The sequence below is a fragment of the Scardinius erythrophthalmus genome, assembly GCF_964197995.2.
Source record: "Scardinius erythrophthalmus genome assembly, chromosome: 5".
Lineage (NCBI taxonomy): Eukaryota > Metazoa > Chordata > Actinopteri > Cypriniformes > Leuciscidae > Scardinius > Scardinius erythrophthalmus.
In genome coordinates, this window is record NC_138225.1 from 38,477,180 (window position 1) to 38,494,023 (window position 16,844).

Below are 16,844 nucleotides of genomic sequence, written 5' to 3' on the forward strand. Positions count from 1 at the left end.
CATTATAATAGCAATCCACCATGGAACAAGCGCGCCTGCTTATAAAGGGAATGTGAGATGACGCTCTGATTGGTTTATTGCACGTTACGCCCAAACCACACCTATGAGTAATGTAGCTACTTCAGACCAACCCATTTTAGATTTCCGTCGGGCGCAAGAGTCATTTATCCCGCCGGTATAATAGCAACAGCGCCCACAAAGTTACTTGCGTTTCGCGTTTGATACTTGCGTTTCAGATCGTTAAAATAGGGCCCATTCACTTTAACACATTGTTTGATCACTTTAAATACTTAAATGTATCTTTCTATTCATCAGGCAATTCTTTATAACCACACTTTCATTCAAATGGTTGGTTTGATTTTAAAGTTCTTTGGACACTTTCTCAGACTACTTCGATTTTTGTGTCCCCCTGACTGGCATAGTGATATGAGAATCATAAAAGACTTTCGCTTCTGTTTCCACGGATACTCTCACTATTCAGGATGGCCAAAGTGTGTCATTGTTCTGACGCACATGGAAAGTCATTGATTCCATTTTCCCCTGCATGCAGGATGTGGAGTGGAATGTCAGCATTACTCCCTGGCTACATTTCCATGTTTACAATCAGCTACAATATGCCCATCTCATTTAATAGCTGGACAATAGGAAGATGTGCCAGAAAACTAGGAATTGTTTTTAGGCTCTTGCTACTACATACAGTAAGCTTGCTTGGAAAACATTAGTCCAGTCCTGAGGCTGAAGGTTTTTTATTGGGCATTAAACATGAGTTTATAAGAATTCTTTACCCATCTTACAAATACATAATTTTACTGCTGATACCTAATGCCATGTCAGCTGACTGCCCAAGACTTTGCTTACTCATCTGTCAACCCTTTGCAGTTAATTACTCCAGGGTCATTTCATGATGCACTTCATCAAAGATGTCCAGTCTTGTGATGATTATTTCTGTAATTCTAAACTTTATCCACAATTACCAGCAGATGATTGAATGCACTGTCCACATAATGCAGTGAAAAATGTTTTTTACAAGTAAATGTTATTTGGTAATGCTGTTTCATGCTAAGAGGAAACATTCCCATTTTGCATAACAACTATTAATGGTTATATTATTGTAGTCTGAGCTGTTGATTTTGGCTTTCATTGGCTTCTCTTTTTGGCCTTACCCCATTGCTTTCATGTATAAGAAAACCACATAATTCTTAGATGATTATATTAGCTGCAGCTCAGCCAACACTGAGCTCTTTCTTTCAGTCATTTTAATGCACTAAACCAACTCAAATTAGAGTGAATTTATTACTGGCAATATAGAAACCAAACTCCCATTCATTGTGATGTTGAATAAATTTGTCTCTGAATAAAGTGTCCTATTTTATTTACCATGTACCAATAACAGTCTCTGCTTAGTGGCAGTAGGACAATACAGACCTTGTCTTTTGGTTTTCAAGATTAAGGATGGACAGATGACTCAGACATGCATATCTTCCACAGTCTGATCTTCTACACAAAGCTGAAGTGCTGCTTTTCAGTAAGGACTCTCTCTTTCTGTTAGTTTTTTCTCAAGCCTTTATTGTTGGCTCTTTCATCGCACAATTAGTCTGTTTTGCAAATGCATTAGCTTGATGTTTACATTTTCAGTCCCACACCATCTCTATCTTGCTTTCTCTGTCTCTCTTTTTGTTTTTCTTCTTTCCCTCTCCCCTTCCAAAGGCTAAAAATAGAAAGATTTCATAGTCATTCAAGCATGAGGGCAGCCAAACACACATACATTGTGAGTAAGGAAGAGCTTGTCTTGCACACAAATTAAGGTTCTTTTGTGTGGTCAGTCATTAATCAATTGCTTGCATAGTTCTGCTTTTTTGCTCTATTTAACTGCTTGAGTGAACTTAGTTCCCAAGTTGCAGCTTGTACTATGCGTTCTTGACTGAAACATGGTTATTGTGTGCATTCTTGGCATGTTCCCTGACATGGGGGAGGTCAGCGAGGATGGAATAGTTGAATTCAGTAAAGGGTGATTCATGCAGTGTAGTAAGATGAGATTGTGTAGAAATGGCACTGCCCAAGCATTAGTCAGACTAATGGAAAAGAGAATCTCTAATCTCATTCTTTCGTTATGCAGAAAACATTTATAAGGTTGCCTTGCCTAAGGTTGAACCGCTTAGAACCAAATTAAAAGGTTTTTGATTCGCAATGAATGACTGATTCCCCCCCCCCCACACATCTATATGTGTGAGTCATAAGCTACATCTAAAATGTTCTTATTCTATAAGAAGCAATTCTTAAATGTTTTAAAGCAATTCTGAGAAATTAGATTTTGCTGAAGATGAAAATGGTAATGTATAATGCAGGAGTGTGCATCCTGGTTCTGTCTTTGATGGATGTGTGTGTGTGTGTGTGTGTGTGTGTGTGTGTGTGTGTGTGTGTGTGTGTGTGTGTGTGTGTGTGTGTGTGTGTGTGTGTGTGTGTGTGTGTGTGTGTGTGTGTGTGTGTGTGTGTGTGTGTGTGTGTGTGTGTGTGTGTGTGTGTGTGTGTGTGTGTGTGTGTGTGTGTGTGTGTGTGTGTGTGTGTGTGTGTGTGTGTGTGTGTGTGTGTGTGTGTGAGTGAGAGAGAGAGAGAGTGGTTGATTATAGATTTATAGCATCTCTGGTCCCAGCACAGCCTATCCCAGTGGAGTGTTTCATTCACTTTCAGCTCTTAGATAGGGAAGGGAAACTTAAATACATTAATCTGAATAAGAATAACTCTATCTAGTCACTCAGAACAATCCTCTTAGAGCTATATGAGAGAGAGGGAGCTGCTTTCTTTAAAATCAATCATCTGGCTTTGCCAGCCTTAAAGGGTAAGTTCAGTATTTTACACTTAAAGCCCTGTTTACAGATCGTTTCTGATGAAATAGAACGGTTAAGATTAAAATTTGGACACATGCTGCTGTCCCAAGAATTTTAGGTTTCTTTCGCTTTCCCCAAAACCTCTAGAATGGGTGTATAGGTGCACTGGAACAATACTTCATAAAAGGCATTAAACTTTCGTTTACAAAGACCTGAAACTCACCGAGTGGTCAGGGGTGTTCACTGATATGCTCATACAAAAATCGCTGCAAAATATGCTTTCCAACAGGTGTTTTACCATTCGTTGTAAAACTGTGGATCTATTTTTCCAAACGTCTCACACCCGTAGATTCTTCCGTTGAGAGCTTGAATAATAGACACTCCAGCCCAGTTGGTGGCGATAATGCACCTTTGCCAATTGCAAGCAAACCACTGGCATTTCATTGAATCAGAGCCCGTCTACGGAGAGCCTGCCCACTCCCTATTAAGCCCTATTGTACCGAATTTTGGTTGTAGTACCCCCAGAGTTCCACTGGGGGCGATCGCCACAAGTGCAAAATGAATGGGAGTCAATGGGGCTAGACAGCTAAATTTGTCTCTTTCACCCGATTGCCGTTGAGAAATCTCAGATCTGATTGTAGATTTTGCAAGTTCAACATGAGTTTTAGGTCGAAAGTTGAATGAACGAGTACTTATGTCGTTTTGATTTCTTACAGGTTGAGTTGTTGTTGCCCATAACCCATTGACATTTTGAAAGACTTTTTAAAGCAAATAAGTGACTCTAAAAAATCTAACACCCAGCAATGTGTAATTTCTTTGCATCTCCTTTCGAATACAACATTCAAATTACTAGACAAAAAATTATATCCCGAGAAAAGTGGATTTTGAGGGGTATACCACCATTGACCTCCATTCATTCTGCACTCGTCCTGTGAGTGCCCTCATATGGAATCAGAGTGGAACTGCAACCAGTTCAGAAGCCGGAAGTGTAGTGAGAGTGAAACTTCTCGCCATATTAGACATTCTCTGATTGAATACACAGAAGAAGCAGAAGAAGAAGCGGCGGAGGAATACCGTACCTCACACAGCTCACCCAATACAAGTCAATGGAGTTGGACAAAAACTACGATAAAACCTGTTGGAAAGCATCTTTTGCAGCGATTTTTGTATGAGCATATCAGTGAACACCCCTGACCACTCGGTGAGTTTCAGGTCTTTGTAAACGAAAGTTTAATGCCTTTTATGAAGGATTGTTCCAGTGCACCTATACACCCATTCTAGAGGTTCTGGGGAAAGCGAAATAAACCTAAAATTCTCGGGACAGCAGCATGTGTCCAAATTTTAATCTTAACCGTTCTATTTCATCAGAAACGATCTGTAAACAGGGCTTTAAGTGTAAAATACCGAACTTGTCCTTTAACTGTACCATCACATTTCCTATTCAATGCTTCATCTTACCACAGCACTAAAACGTAAACAGTTTCATAGATTGATATTGTATTATAATTTTCTACTTTCTATTGCTATTTTTTATTCATAAAACACATTACTGCAGCTAAACAACCAGTGTGGCTAAGTGAAGATGATGTCATGACTCTTTAAACTAGATTATTACATTTTCTGAAAGAAATTTGAGTTCTTCTTGCACGTGTAGAACTTGCCACCACACTGCTAGGGTACTCTGGGTGGTTGCCAGGGCATTACTTTGAGATGTTGCTGGATGTGGTGACTGAACTAGTAAAAAGAGCCCACTTCAAGTCTATGATATTCTGGTCCCTAAACAAGGGGCTCCCTACTTCAATAAAGACTATGTATTATTATTTTATTTTTTGTCTGTTTTTATTGTGAACCAGAGGAAAAATCATTAGCCTGATGCTAAACCTTTCTCTATTTGGACATTTCCTGCCACCTGAGCAAAAACATTCGTTACACCAGATCGGTAAAGGTTACGTCATGCAGTTGTATCTTAAAACTTTATATTGCTATTTTTATTTGATTTGACTTAAAGTGCCCCTATTATGCTATTTTAAAGGTTCCTAATATTTCTTAAGGTCTCCTTCAATAGATTTACATGCATCCAAAGTAAAAAAAACTGGTTCTCATAATATACATTGCACATCACCTTATTTCTCAAAGAGTCTGAAAACTCTTCTCCATTCGGATAACGGTTTTCCATTCTGCAAGCCTACTTTGATTGGTCAGATGGCTCAGTCTGTTGTGATTTGTCTACAGCTTACAGTGCACCTATTACCGTATCTGAATTTCAGCTCTGGAGGCTTCCTCAGCACTTGTATTCACAGTGATACAAACAGTACGGCTAGCCTCGGTTTTTCCTGATCCTCCTTATTGAGTCCTTATCCTTTTGATGCACATGCAAAGTTAATTTGTAGCACAGAAAACAGCATTTTTGACATGTCAACTACACAAACCAAACACTTCCAGGCCTCAGCTACAACTACAGTGATTGATTGACAACTACGGGTCAAAGTAGATTTGTTTGTGGTCAGCCAGTGAAGACCATAGGCTGAAATTGTATGCAAATTTGTTACAAAACAATGTAGGTATGTTACGTAAATAAGATTCGTTTTGGCAGTTCAGAATCAATTCTTTATTTTTGGAGACAATAACTTTAATGACAATAACGTTGTGCACTTTGATCTTTAAAACAGTTCACAAACTGTAACTCAAATCATATTTTTGAAAACAAGCAGCTAATTTAGAAGTTACTAAATGAAGCAATTTTTTTTAGATTACCTGAGCAAACATTTTTTACAGAGCTGTGCTGCTAATTGTGCTGTTCTTTACCAAGAAATTATATATATAAAAAAAAAAAAATCATCATCAAATCACAACCATTAACCCATTTAATCCCACCGTTCACAATAGTGACCGTAAAAAAGTGTTTCATTTCTAAGGCTATAAAAATGTTACTAAATGATCTATCAATGCATTTCCAGCAGATATTGAAATAATAAAGGGTCTCAATGAAATATGTGCAGTTTCGCATGTTTACTGTAAATTGTCACATGACCAGAGCTGTTTATTTCCTGTTTGTGCCAAGAGAAGAGGATGCCAGCAAGAAAGCTCCCAAAGAAAAGGGTGCTAAAGTATGTTAACATAAAGAAAGGACATAGATTTTTGGTACATATCATGTTTAAGGTGTCTAGTATTGATATATGCATTTGCAATTACTCAACTTTGTTTAATGTGTTCATAGAACTCACAAACATGTCAACGGCAACAATAGTGACCGGTGGGATAACCCATTGTATCTACATACTAATACACATAGGCTAACTGTTCTACCTTACTATCTACCTAATTTTACACACACAGACACACACACACACACACACACACACACACACACAGTCACGTCTCTTCTGATGTCTGATCTCCACACACAAACACACACACACACACACACAGACACACACACACAGACACACACACACACACACACAGACACACACACACACGGTCACATCTCCTCTGATGTCTGATCTTCACACACACACACACACATACACAGAAACACACACACACACACACACACACACACACGGTCACGTCTTCTCTGATGTCTGATTTCCACACACACACAGACACACACAGAGAAACACACACAGAAACACACAGACACACATACACAACACACACACACACACACACACACACACACACACACACACACTCACACATGGTCACGTCTCCTCTGATGTCTGATCTCCACACACACACCCACCCACACACACACAGACACACAAAAACACACAAAAAAAACACACACACACACACACACACACACACAAAAACACACACAAACACAGTGCATAGGTCAAATAGACCTATATTAAATCAATACAATGGTTGATACAACACAGTTTCCCACCGGTCACAATTGTGACCGATCATAAAACACACTTTTTCACACACTTTTCCATGAAAATTTAAAAAAAAATATTATTGATTGTTTCAAAGGGATACTAATGACACATGATTTGGATATTTTTGTGTCTAGGAAAAATTTAGGATTAAATGGGTTAAAGTTAAACCATTCAATCATTAAAATATTTTTTACAGCGACTGATTTAGCTCACTTCATGTTAGTTCTATGAGATCTCTAAAACAGTGATTTCTTTAAAAACACTGTCGATTTGAAACAATAAAGGCATCAGCTTCAATAAGCCCCAGTCCAGCATTTTTTGTGTTGGTATATTTGCTGATTATTCCAAAACCCACAAAATCGTCACCAGCCTGCCCTGTCAAAGAATAATTAACAACAAACAGTATAAAGAGGGGATATACATCACCCACACTCACTCTGGTGCCACTCAGATGCCAGTGTTCTTGTTTTTACTGTGTCTATAGTGCAGTGAAGCAGTGCCTGGTGGCCATTTGAATGTGACGAGACAAAACACATTTTGTCCTGTCATCACTCTAAATGAATGATCTCTCACACAGATACGCCAATCTGTACAATGGAATGAGAAAAATGGTCACATTGTCAAATATCTCTGGTCTGGTGGACAGGAGCTGGTTAACCACAACAATGTTGTTGCTTTAGTTGTTTCAGCATATTGCTGTTTAATTTATATGAAAACATCATTCATTTTTATAATATCATTTATTAGGTTAAAAAATAAATATAGTTGCCCAGAGGAATGGTTTTGGTTGGTCGTATTTCTCAAACAGTTTTGTACAGTATGACTATACTATACAGCATATACTATGACTAAGATATCCAACACTAACAAAACATAATTATTTCCTCTCTACCCAGGTGTCCAGTCAACCAAAAAGTCAGGGATCCCAGCTCCTCGTGAGATCCCGCAAAGCATCTCCAGAGAACGTCTCTCATTGCGTGACCAGCAGAAAAGCTCTACAGCCAAAAAGATGGTCAGCAGTGCCAGCACCTCCAGCCTGTCCGCGCTGGCCAAGCATTCTCGTGGCTCTGTCAAAACCAAAGCAGAGTCTGTTGTTTTGGATAAGACCCTGCTGGAGAGTCAGGTGAGGGAGCTTCTGGCTGAGGCCAAAACCAAAGAATTTGAGATCAGTAAGTTACGGACGGAGCTCCAACGACATAAAGGGAAGGATTCATCATCAGAGGCTGGTACACCAGAGGGGAATTCAGAGATAGAAAAGACACCGGCACAGCCTGGCGATATCCAGATGCTCGTAGGGGAACTAAGGGAGAAGAATGGACGTTTTCAGCGTGAGTTGGCCACCTTGCGGGAAGAAAATCAGGCTTTGAAGCAGAAGCTTATTACATTAGAGAGCACTACAACACTGCTCACCAGCTCCAGCAAGCATTCAGTTAATGGGGTTTTACCAGATAGCACCACTTCAGATGCTGTCAGTGGAAGCCACCTTAAAACTTCTGTTTCATCTGGTAGTGACATCAAAGGCTCTCCTTTACCCTCCTCAGACTCCTCAGAGTTTGAGAATATTCCCTCGCTTTCAGACTCAGTCAGTAGCAGCATTAAGAGTGTGGTGCCCAGTGGTGTGATGAAGGAGCTCTCTGTGGAGTCCCTGACAGACCGCATCCAGAAGATGGAAGAGAGTCACCACAGTATAGCCGAAGAACTACAGGCCACTCTACAGGAGCTGGCTGACCAGCAACAGGTTGTCCAGGAGCTAACAGCTGAAAATGAGCGTCTGGCGGAGGAGAAGGGCCTCTTACAGACTTCCCTACAGCAGCAAAGGGAGCGTGTAGAACTCTTGGTACAACAGAATGAGTCCCTTCTCCAGAGGCTCAGAGAACAAGCTCAAAGTCAAGAAGCTGAGGCTTCACGTGCCTCTCGGGTTGCAGAGCTTGAACAGCGTTTGGCTGAGCAAGTGGAGAGCTCCCGCTTCGAAAGAGAGAAGCTGGTTGACATCCAGCAGCAACTCACAGGGAGTCTTAGAGCTTTGGAAAAGGAGAATCAGGAGGCACAAATTGCTGTTAAGGGCTTAAGTGAAGAATTAGAGCTTCTTCAAGAGCATCTGGATAGCGAGAAGGTTGCTAGAGATGAGGCGGTGAGGAAAACCGAGGAACAGCGGCTAGCCACGGAGGCTTTGAGAGTGGAGAATGTCAGTCTGAAGGCGCAGGTTGAGGTGGAGAGGCAGAAGGTAGCGGAGTTGAAGGCGGTGCAGAGCGCCAGTGACAACACAGAGTTGCAAAGTCTGCTCAAAGCGGCGCATGAAGATAGAGACAAGCTGGAGCTGAACTGCACGGAGCTACGACAAGAGCTGCAGCAGGTACGCAGTAAAATGGAGTGTGCTCAGGGTGCACTAGATAAGGGATAGAACAGCACTGGTAATTTATAATATAAAGTTGCTGGTATCACACAATTCAAATAATCTTTAAGTGGCCAGTTATTTGTTTATTTAATTTGGTAATGCTTGTATGCAATTAGGATATCGTTTGAAGTCCACAGATGCAACTACAACTGTAAGGTAACAAAATTTGTAATGCAAATCGTAAAATGTCCTATGAATACAGGTGATCATATAGTATACACTAGGGATGAGTCATGATTTTCGAATATTCAATTAGTTGATTTTATCATAGAATATTGAATAGGTTGTTATTGTCTTTTAAAAAAATCCTCATGTTTTCGGTTCTAATGCGGTGGTGACACGTTCATGTAACCAGAGGGTGGCGATGCCAATAACACATCTAAAAGATGTCAATCAACTCTCAGACAACAGAAGAAGATACACATTGTCTCACACCAGAGCATGTGATCAGAGTGATAATATTTCCTCCAGAGCGGAGAACGCCTTTCTGAAGATTGCGCTTCGCTTGCTAAGTCCACACAGCGCCGCTCGCTCAGAATGCCCTTTGTGACATCTGGTTAGAAAATATGTGAAATAAGTAGGGCTGCCCGTGCACGACTTAAGTTTTTTTCTAGTTGACTTGTAGTAAATTTAAGCCATTAGTCTAATCGCATATTTATATTAATTTAATTACCTTAAATTAGTGATATGCTAATTTAGGGTGATATGGCCTAAAAAAAAAAATCCACGATTTTTCACCAAGATTCCGATTTACGATTTATAACGATTTTGTACAGTTTGACGGGTGTGCTTGTGCTGCCACGATCTTGTTCATTTGCCATGTTGTTTGTAGGGCTGTCAACTTTAGTCGTTTAGTCGACTAATCGGTCGATGCCGTCTTGGTCGACTGACATTCTCATTGGTCGACCAGTTGCATTTTTTTTTTTTTTCACCAATAAAGAATTTTTCATTGATTTACTCCTTGATATTTATTCCTTTATAAGCAGTTATATATTACTGTATTCTAAATATAATTAGCCTATGTTTTATCCCCAACTTTAAATGCTTTAATTTAGGCTATTTTGTATCAGCGCCACAGTTTAGCGCACCACGTAGAACACTCAGGAACCACACCTGTGGCTGGCTGCACTGCTGCTTCGCGCTCAGTAAGGAATATAGTAATCTCTATGTGTCTGTCTGTCCGTTTGCATTTTGATTATTTCGAGAACCGTTCATCCAATCGACTTCACAAGGGAGTGCAGTGTCGCATTTGGTGCAATATAGACAGACACGCGAGACGCGACAAGTTCAGAAAACTAACAGAAACAAACAAAGTTCAGTAAACTACAGAACAGGGCAAGCGGGAAGAGGCGCACCTCACGCGAGCAGGGCTTATGTTCTCCGAGAACGGATACTGCACTAGTGATATAAAACGCACACAGTCTGTTAACTTAAGCAATACTTTTAAGGTAGTCTAATATTTTTCTGACTAACAAATTACTGACACAGTAAAGGGTAGATTTAAATAAAGAAAAACTAAATTTAAATAAAGAAAAAAAAACGAAATTTAAATAAAGAAAAAACGAAATTTAAATACAGAAAAAACAAAAATTAAATAAAGAAAATTTAAATTTAAATAAAGAAAAAACGAAATTTAAATACAGAAAAAACTAAATTTAAATAAAGAAAAATTAAATTTAAATAAAGAAAATTTTAATTTAAATAAAGAAAAAACGAAATTTAAATACAGGAAAAAACGAAATTTAAATAAAGAAAAATTCAATTTAAATAAAGAAAAAACGAAATTTAAATAAAGAAAAACTAAATTTAAATAAAGGAAAACGAAATGTAAATAGGCCTAAAGAAAATCTAAATTTAAATAAAGAAAACACTCCCGTTGCTGGAACACTCAGGCGTCGGTTCATTTTTTAGCATGCACGCGTTTTCGGTGTGGCTCGAGCCGCGCCTGAGACGCGTGTCTCACGCAGGCAGTGTGCAAACTCCAACCTCCAACAGACACGCCACGCAGCTGAGACTCTCACGCCAGCAGCCAGTGTGACGCCAGCCTTATTCAAGTGCTAATGAGAACCGTTTCGCGGGGGATCCCAGGTGTCAATAAAAAAACTAAATGTTCAATCAAAATGCAAAACATCGCGTCTTTTTTTTTTAGTCGACTAATCGTTGCGCAGAACAGGACTTTGGTCGACTAAGCATTTCTTTGGTTGACTACAGCCCTAGTTGTTTGTGTATCTCTATTAGAGGTTGACCGATTCATCGGTTTTGCCGATTAATCGGCACCAATAGTTTATTGGTGGAACGTTATCGGCAAAAATACATACCGATAGTTTTTCCTGGTTGCGTCCGCTGCTGGAGCGGCTGAGAAGCGCGCGCTGTCATTCATTACACAGTAAGGGAGAGCTGAGAAGGGTCTGCTGGCATCATGCAGTACAAGAGCGGCCTCTAGATACTAAAAACTATCACTGATGCCTCGTGTTGTTTATTTCGACACGTGATTCTGCGTGCTGCACTGCACTGAGAGCACACGCTGCGTGGAGAGCTCTGACATCAGACGCGCGTTTAAAGCACCGAGAGCTAAAAGGTAGCCTATGTATACAGTACATTTTGTCATATCATTATAAAGTGATTCATTTGTTGACTAAATGCTGCATTAGTAGAGAAAGAATAGCACAACAGTATGTTTGTTTGCCTTCAAGGCTGAGAGGACGCTAACATTAGTAGTAACTCAAGCGGTTAAAACACTGACAAAAATAAACGTAAGTCCGACCCGAATGTTTAATGTCACAATTGTTACCTCTATTTGCATTAGTTTATATCCAGCTGGTCACTTTTATGCATTGAATATGCAGAGAAGTTGCATATTTAAAGCTAGAGACGTAAGAGAGCATACTGAAACTGATATGTTCATATAGCCGAAAGAAACATATAAACAAGTCAGAAAAGCATTCGATTTCGGTTATTTTTTCATCATCACTTTAATACATATTTTGTTATTTTGATTAGATAATCATCAAGTATTTATAAAATACAAGCAAAAGTGTGAGACTATACATTTAATATTTATGTCATTTCAATGCTCTTGTAGATATTTAAGCATGACTGTTTGGGTTTATATGAAATTATAACACTTACAATAAAATTCCATATGTAGCCTAACATTAACTAAGGTTAATAACGTCTGTATAAGGATTGTTCATTATTTGTTAATTAACATGTACTAATACATTTTTAAATTAAGGTTTTTAGTAGTACCTCAAGCGGTTAAAACACTGACAAAAATGTATTTGTTAACCATAGTTAATGCACTATATGAATTATCTAACATGAATGATCAAAGTGCAATTGTATTGCTCAAATATTATACTGATCAAATTTTGTTACTTTTTTATTCATTAAGTTGGCTTGAAAAAGAACAGTTAAAGAGTTACATTTTGAATGTAACTGGTTTTATTTGTTATTTAGAGTATTACTTTTTGTTTCAGTTTGAATGAATGTCTTTTATTGACTTCAGTATTTATTCATATTATATATTTATTTCATTTAGCATGTTTTCATTGTTCAATACAGTTTTATTAGGTTTATAATAAAGTTCAGCACTGTTTTACTTGGAGTGCTATGTTTGTTTTTATCCAGTATCAATTTTAAAAACTATCGGTTGATTAATCGGTTATCGGCAAGTATGGCCCAACCTAGCTATCATTATCGGTAAAATCCACTATCGGTCGACCTCTAATCTCTATGGCAAACGCTGAGCCCGTTCGAAACTAAGGGAGCCCAGAGGGGAGCATCGGCGGATGTTAAAGAGAAAGCCGATTTTCATTCAAACAAGTCGACGTAAACTACACATTCGAGTTAATCGATAAAACCGATTTATCGCCCAGCCCTAGATATATATGGGAGAGAATACTAAACAGTAGGTTACTGTCGTAATATATTGCCTAGCACACATAAAGCTTGCCACAAAGAACTGGCAAAAGTAATGATTATGCATGAGACATTTTAATTGTTTATTAATAAACTAGTGTCAGTGTCGGCTGCAAAGATGAAGTTGATGATGCTGACTCGTCATCTTCGCAGTAGTGAAAGTGCCTTTAGAGAGAAATGCACACTTCATAAGAATTAGCCTACATAAGCAGAGAGTAGCCCATTTCTTTTCATTTTCAGTTGTTTTGTTTAAAAGTAGACATTTCAAGCTTTCTATATATATATTTCTCAGGTCTTTGAGGCAAGTAGCTTATTCACTGAGTTTTGGTTCATTTATGAGGCGCCTCTGTGTCCTGATTATATTGTCTGCTATATTTGCTTCTTTAAATCCAGGCAATTGGTTGATGAAACATTGATTAAAATTAAGATACAATTTATACGAAACGAAATTCACTTTAAAGAAAGGTTTTCTACAAAACAATACTTAATTAAGTGGTCAAAATCTTGTCTGATTTTCGAACAATAATCTAATAAAACCCAGCGATCTTCGAATATTATTTTTGTTTGAAATGCCCATCCCTATTATACACCACGGATACACCAATCATGTTCCCGGAGGGCCACCTTCTTGCAGAATTTAGCTCCAACACACCTGTCTGGAAGCTTGTAGTGATCCTGAAGACAGCTGTATCAGAAATAGCCTCCTACGCCTTCATTCACTATTGCCTACATTACTTCACTAATATAGTCTGCTAAAAGACTTGCATCATTTTCATCATTGAATAATTTTCCTGTTATCACTGCAAAGTTGCTCTGAAACAATCTGTATTGTATTAAGCACTATATAAATACTGTAAAGGTGACTTGACTATACTAGGGTATAGAGGTGATTTCGGACACAGACATTGATTAGATGATTCAGGTGTGTATAATTAGGGATGGAGCTAAACTCTGCTGAAAGGTGGACAGCCCTGGTATACACAAACCGACAGTTCCAGCACCTTGTGGAATTTTGTTTTAACTTTTAACTTTATCAAGAACACTAAGTTGGTGTCATATTCATGTTTTTTTTTTTTTTTTTTGTCCGCCTTGGCCTTGTTATCTCAATGCATTTCCACTGCATTTTGAATGTCTTGTGCATCCATTTCCTGTCAGCCAAAAAAAAACAAAATGTAGATGAGACACATTAACCATATCTCATTCTGTATCTCATAAATGCTCAGATTCCTCAGTCAAGGACATTTCATAAACCAGTTCCAAAGCTCTGGCTATGCTTCTTGGGAAGATTTGCATCATTTACACTTCACAGGCTTAGATGCACACAGTCAATATTTATTTTAGAGATGCAAACTGTTTGAGATCATTTTAAGGGATTTTAGGAATTTTAGGTTCATAATGTAGTGGAAATAGTCTTGGGGTTGGAAATGGATGAATTCTTTGTCAAATTGGCTTGTATTATGACTATCATCATCTCAGAGGTAATTAGTGCCAAATCAACCATAACTCATTTTTGACATACTCATACAATTTTTTTTTTTTTTTTTTTTTTTTTTTTTTTTTTTAGCTTCTTGAGAGTCCTATTTTTGTAATGATAGATAGATTTTTGGACAACAGTCTTGGAAAACATAGAAAGCTTTGTAGACGTTTCTGCCTTCAAGACAATTTATTGTGTACCCTTTGGGGAAAATGTATGTGGTATATTAATTTTAAAAGTACAACTTACCCTCTCTGGGTGTTCTGTCAGCTCTCTAGTTCACTCTTGATGTCAAAAAGAAATGCAGTAGCCTATAAAAATATCACCACATATACAGAAGTTGTATTACATCCAACCACAGAGCTTTTTTTTTATATATATATATTCTGCACGGAGCACCAGAAAATTAGAGAGTCTATGTAAATATTGAAAGGCAAACTTTTGTTGCTCCCTAGTTTGCACTTATAAATGTTGTAGTCATGTAGTTTAGGGGTGTACCTCATCCTTTAAAATATAATTATACACAGACAGGACCATTATAAACCCACAAGAACATGAACATCACTGGCACCTAAAAACCTGTTGTCTTAACATTAACACATTGTCTTAAATGCTACAGTTAAATACACTTCAGTTAAAAAGTTTAAAAAAAGTATCTCATGCATACCAAGGATGCATTTATTTGATCAAAAATACAGTAAAACAGTAATATTGTGAAATAAATATTGTTACAATTTTAAAATAACTTTTCTATTTTAATATATTTTAAAATGTAATTTATTTATTTATGTCATGGCAAAGCTGAATTTTCAGCAGCCATTTCTCCAGTCTTCAGTGTCACGTGATCCTTCATTCTAAAATGCTAATTTGGTGTTCAAGAAACATTTCCTTAACAGTAGAAAATAGTAGCGCTGCTTAATATTTTTGTGGGAACCATGATTATAAAAAAAAAAAAAAAAAACATTTTTCATGATTCTATGATGAATAGAAAGTTCAAAAGAACAGCATAGTATTTGAAATAGAAATACTTTGTAACATTATAAATGTTTACTGTTATTTTTGATAATTTTATTGCATTCTTGCTGAAAGTAAACATTTCTTTCAATAAATAAAAACTTACTGACTCCAAACATTTCAAGAGTAGTGTAGACCTAAACATAAATAAACCAACCAATCAACTTCACTTATTTTTTTATTTTTTTTTATGCGTCTTAAAATAGCATAAAATTCCTACAAATCAGAGGAGTATTTGGCCAAATACAATAGGAAATCTGGGATGGGCAGTAATGACGCAAACCCTCAGCTCTGATTATTTTGTTTTGTAGTTAGGTTTTGCCAATAAACTCTATACTTGTGATTTGATTACCGGTAGTCAAAGGCCAAAGACTTCAGTCTGTGTGCAGGGCTGGCACAGTTAAATCATTGCATCCGTCATTGCATCGAAGGGCCTTATTAAATAAGATATATGATCCCTGAATAGCTGCACTACAGTGTTAAAAAATAGTAACAGTGTTTTTGAGGCATGTATGTGTCTGTATGTACAGGCGGAGGCAGACAGGCAACAGCTGCTGGAAAAGGTGGAGAAACAGGAACAAGATCATAAAGCCAACATGCTCGCTCTAAAGGAGAAGTGCAAAGATGCTGAGAACCGGATCAAGGACCTGAAAGAGACCATCTTTGAGTTGGAGGACCAGGTGGAGCAGCAACGGGCAGTTAGTCTGCACACCAATCAGACCATCCTGGACCTTGAGAGTATGACCATTATCTGTCTTCCTGTCTGTCTCTGGCTCTCAGTGTACCACCTTGCCAAAGGATTATGCTATGTCATGTCATGTCATGTGTGTGTGCTTAACTGCTATCCCTCAGCCAATGCTAAATATACTGCATCATCTGGCAGAATCTGGCCTACGCACACTGGCTAGAGTCTGCCGTGATTAGTAAAACACATTGATAGGACCTGGCAGCCTGAATAGATTTAGATACTGAGCTTTTTAATACGCCATCTTAAATCTTTGCCAAACTGCATCATTCATCTGCTCTGTGAGCTCGTCTGCCTTCCTCTCTTTTCCTCTTTAAGCAGGAAGGAAGACATTTCATAGTGCAGATTTATTATAGTTTTATTGCAGTCCATGCCTGTCCAGCTGCAATGAACTAAATGACTTCAAATCGCTTCTATTTATGACCCTTAGTTATATATACTAAATAGTATTTATATTTTAAGACTCTTTGTGGCTTTTAGCCAAAACTTGGGCACATGTTCAAAAGTACATGTTCGTGTCATAGTTTACACCAAATCCAAATAAAATTGACTTTAATAATAAAAAAGAAAGAAAAGAAAACTA

General features: G+C 38.0%; 1 protein-coding gene across 1 annotated transcript in view; it reads left to right on the forward strand.

Moving 5' to 3' along the window:
• Positions 1-16,844, forward strand: part of specc1 (sperm antigen with calponin homology and coiled-coil domains 1) — a 251,157-nt gene that overhangs the window by 134,396 nt on the left and 99,917 nt on the right. Inside the window, exons 4-5 of the mRNA XM_081366268.1 lie at positions 7,609-9,065; positions 16,047-16,254. Of these exons, the coding sequence (XP_081222394.1) occupies positions 7,609-9,065; positions 16,047-16,254 (1,665 nt within the window). The remainder of the gene's footprint in view (positions 1-7,608; positions 9,066-16,046; positions 16,255-16,844) is intronic.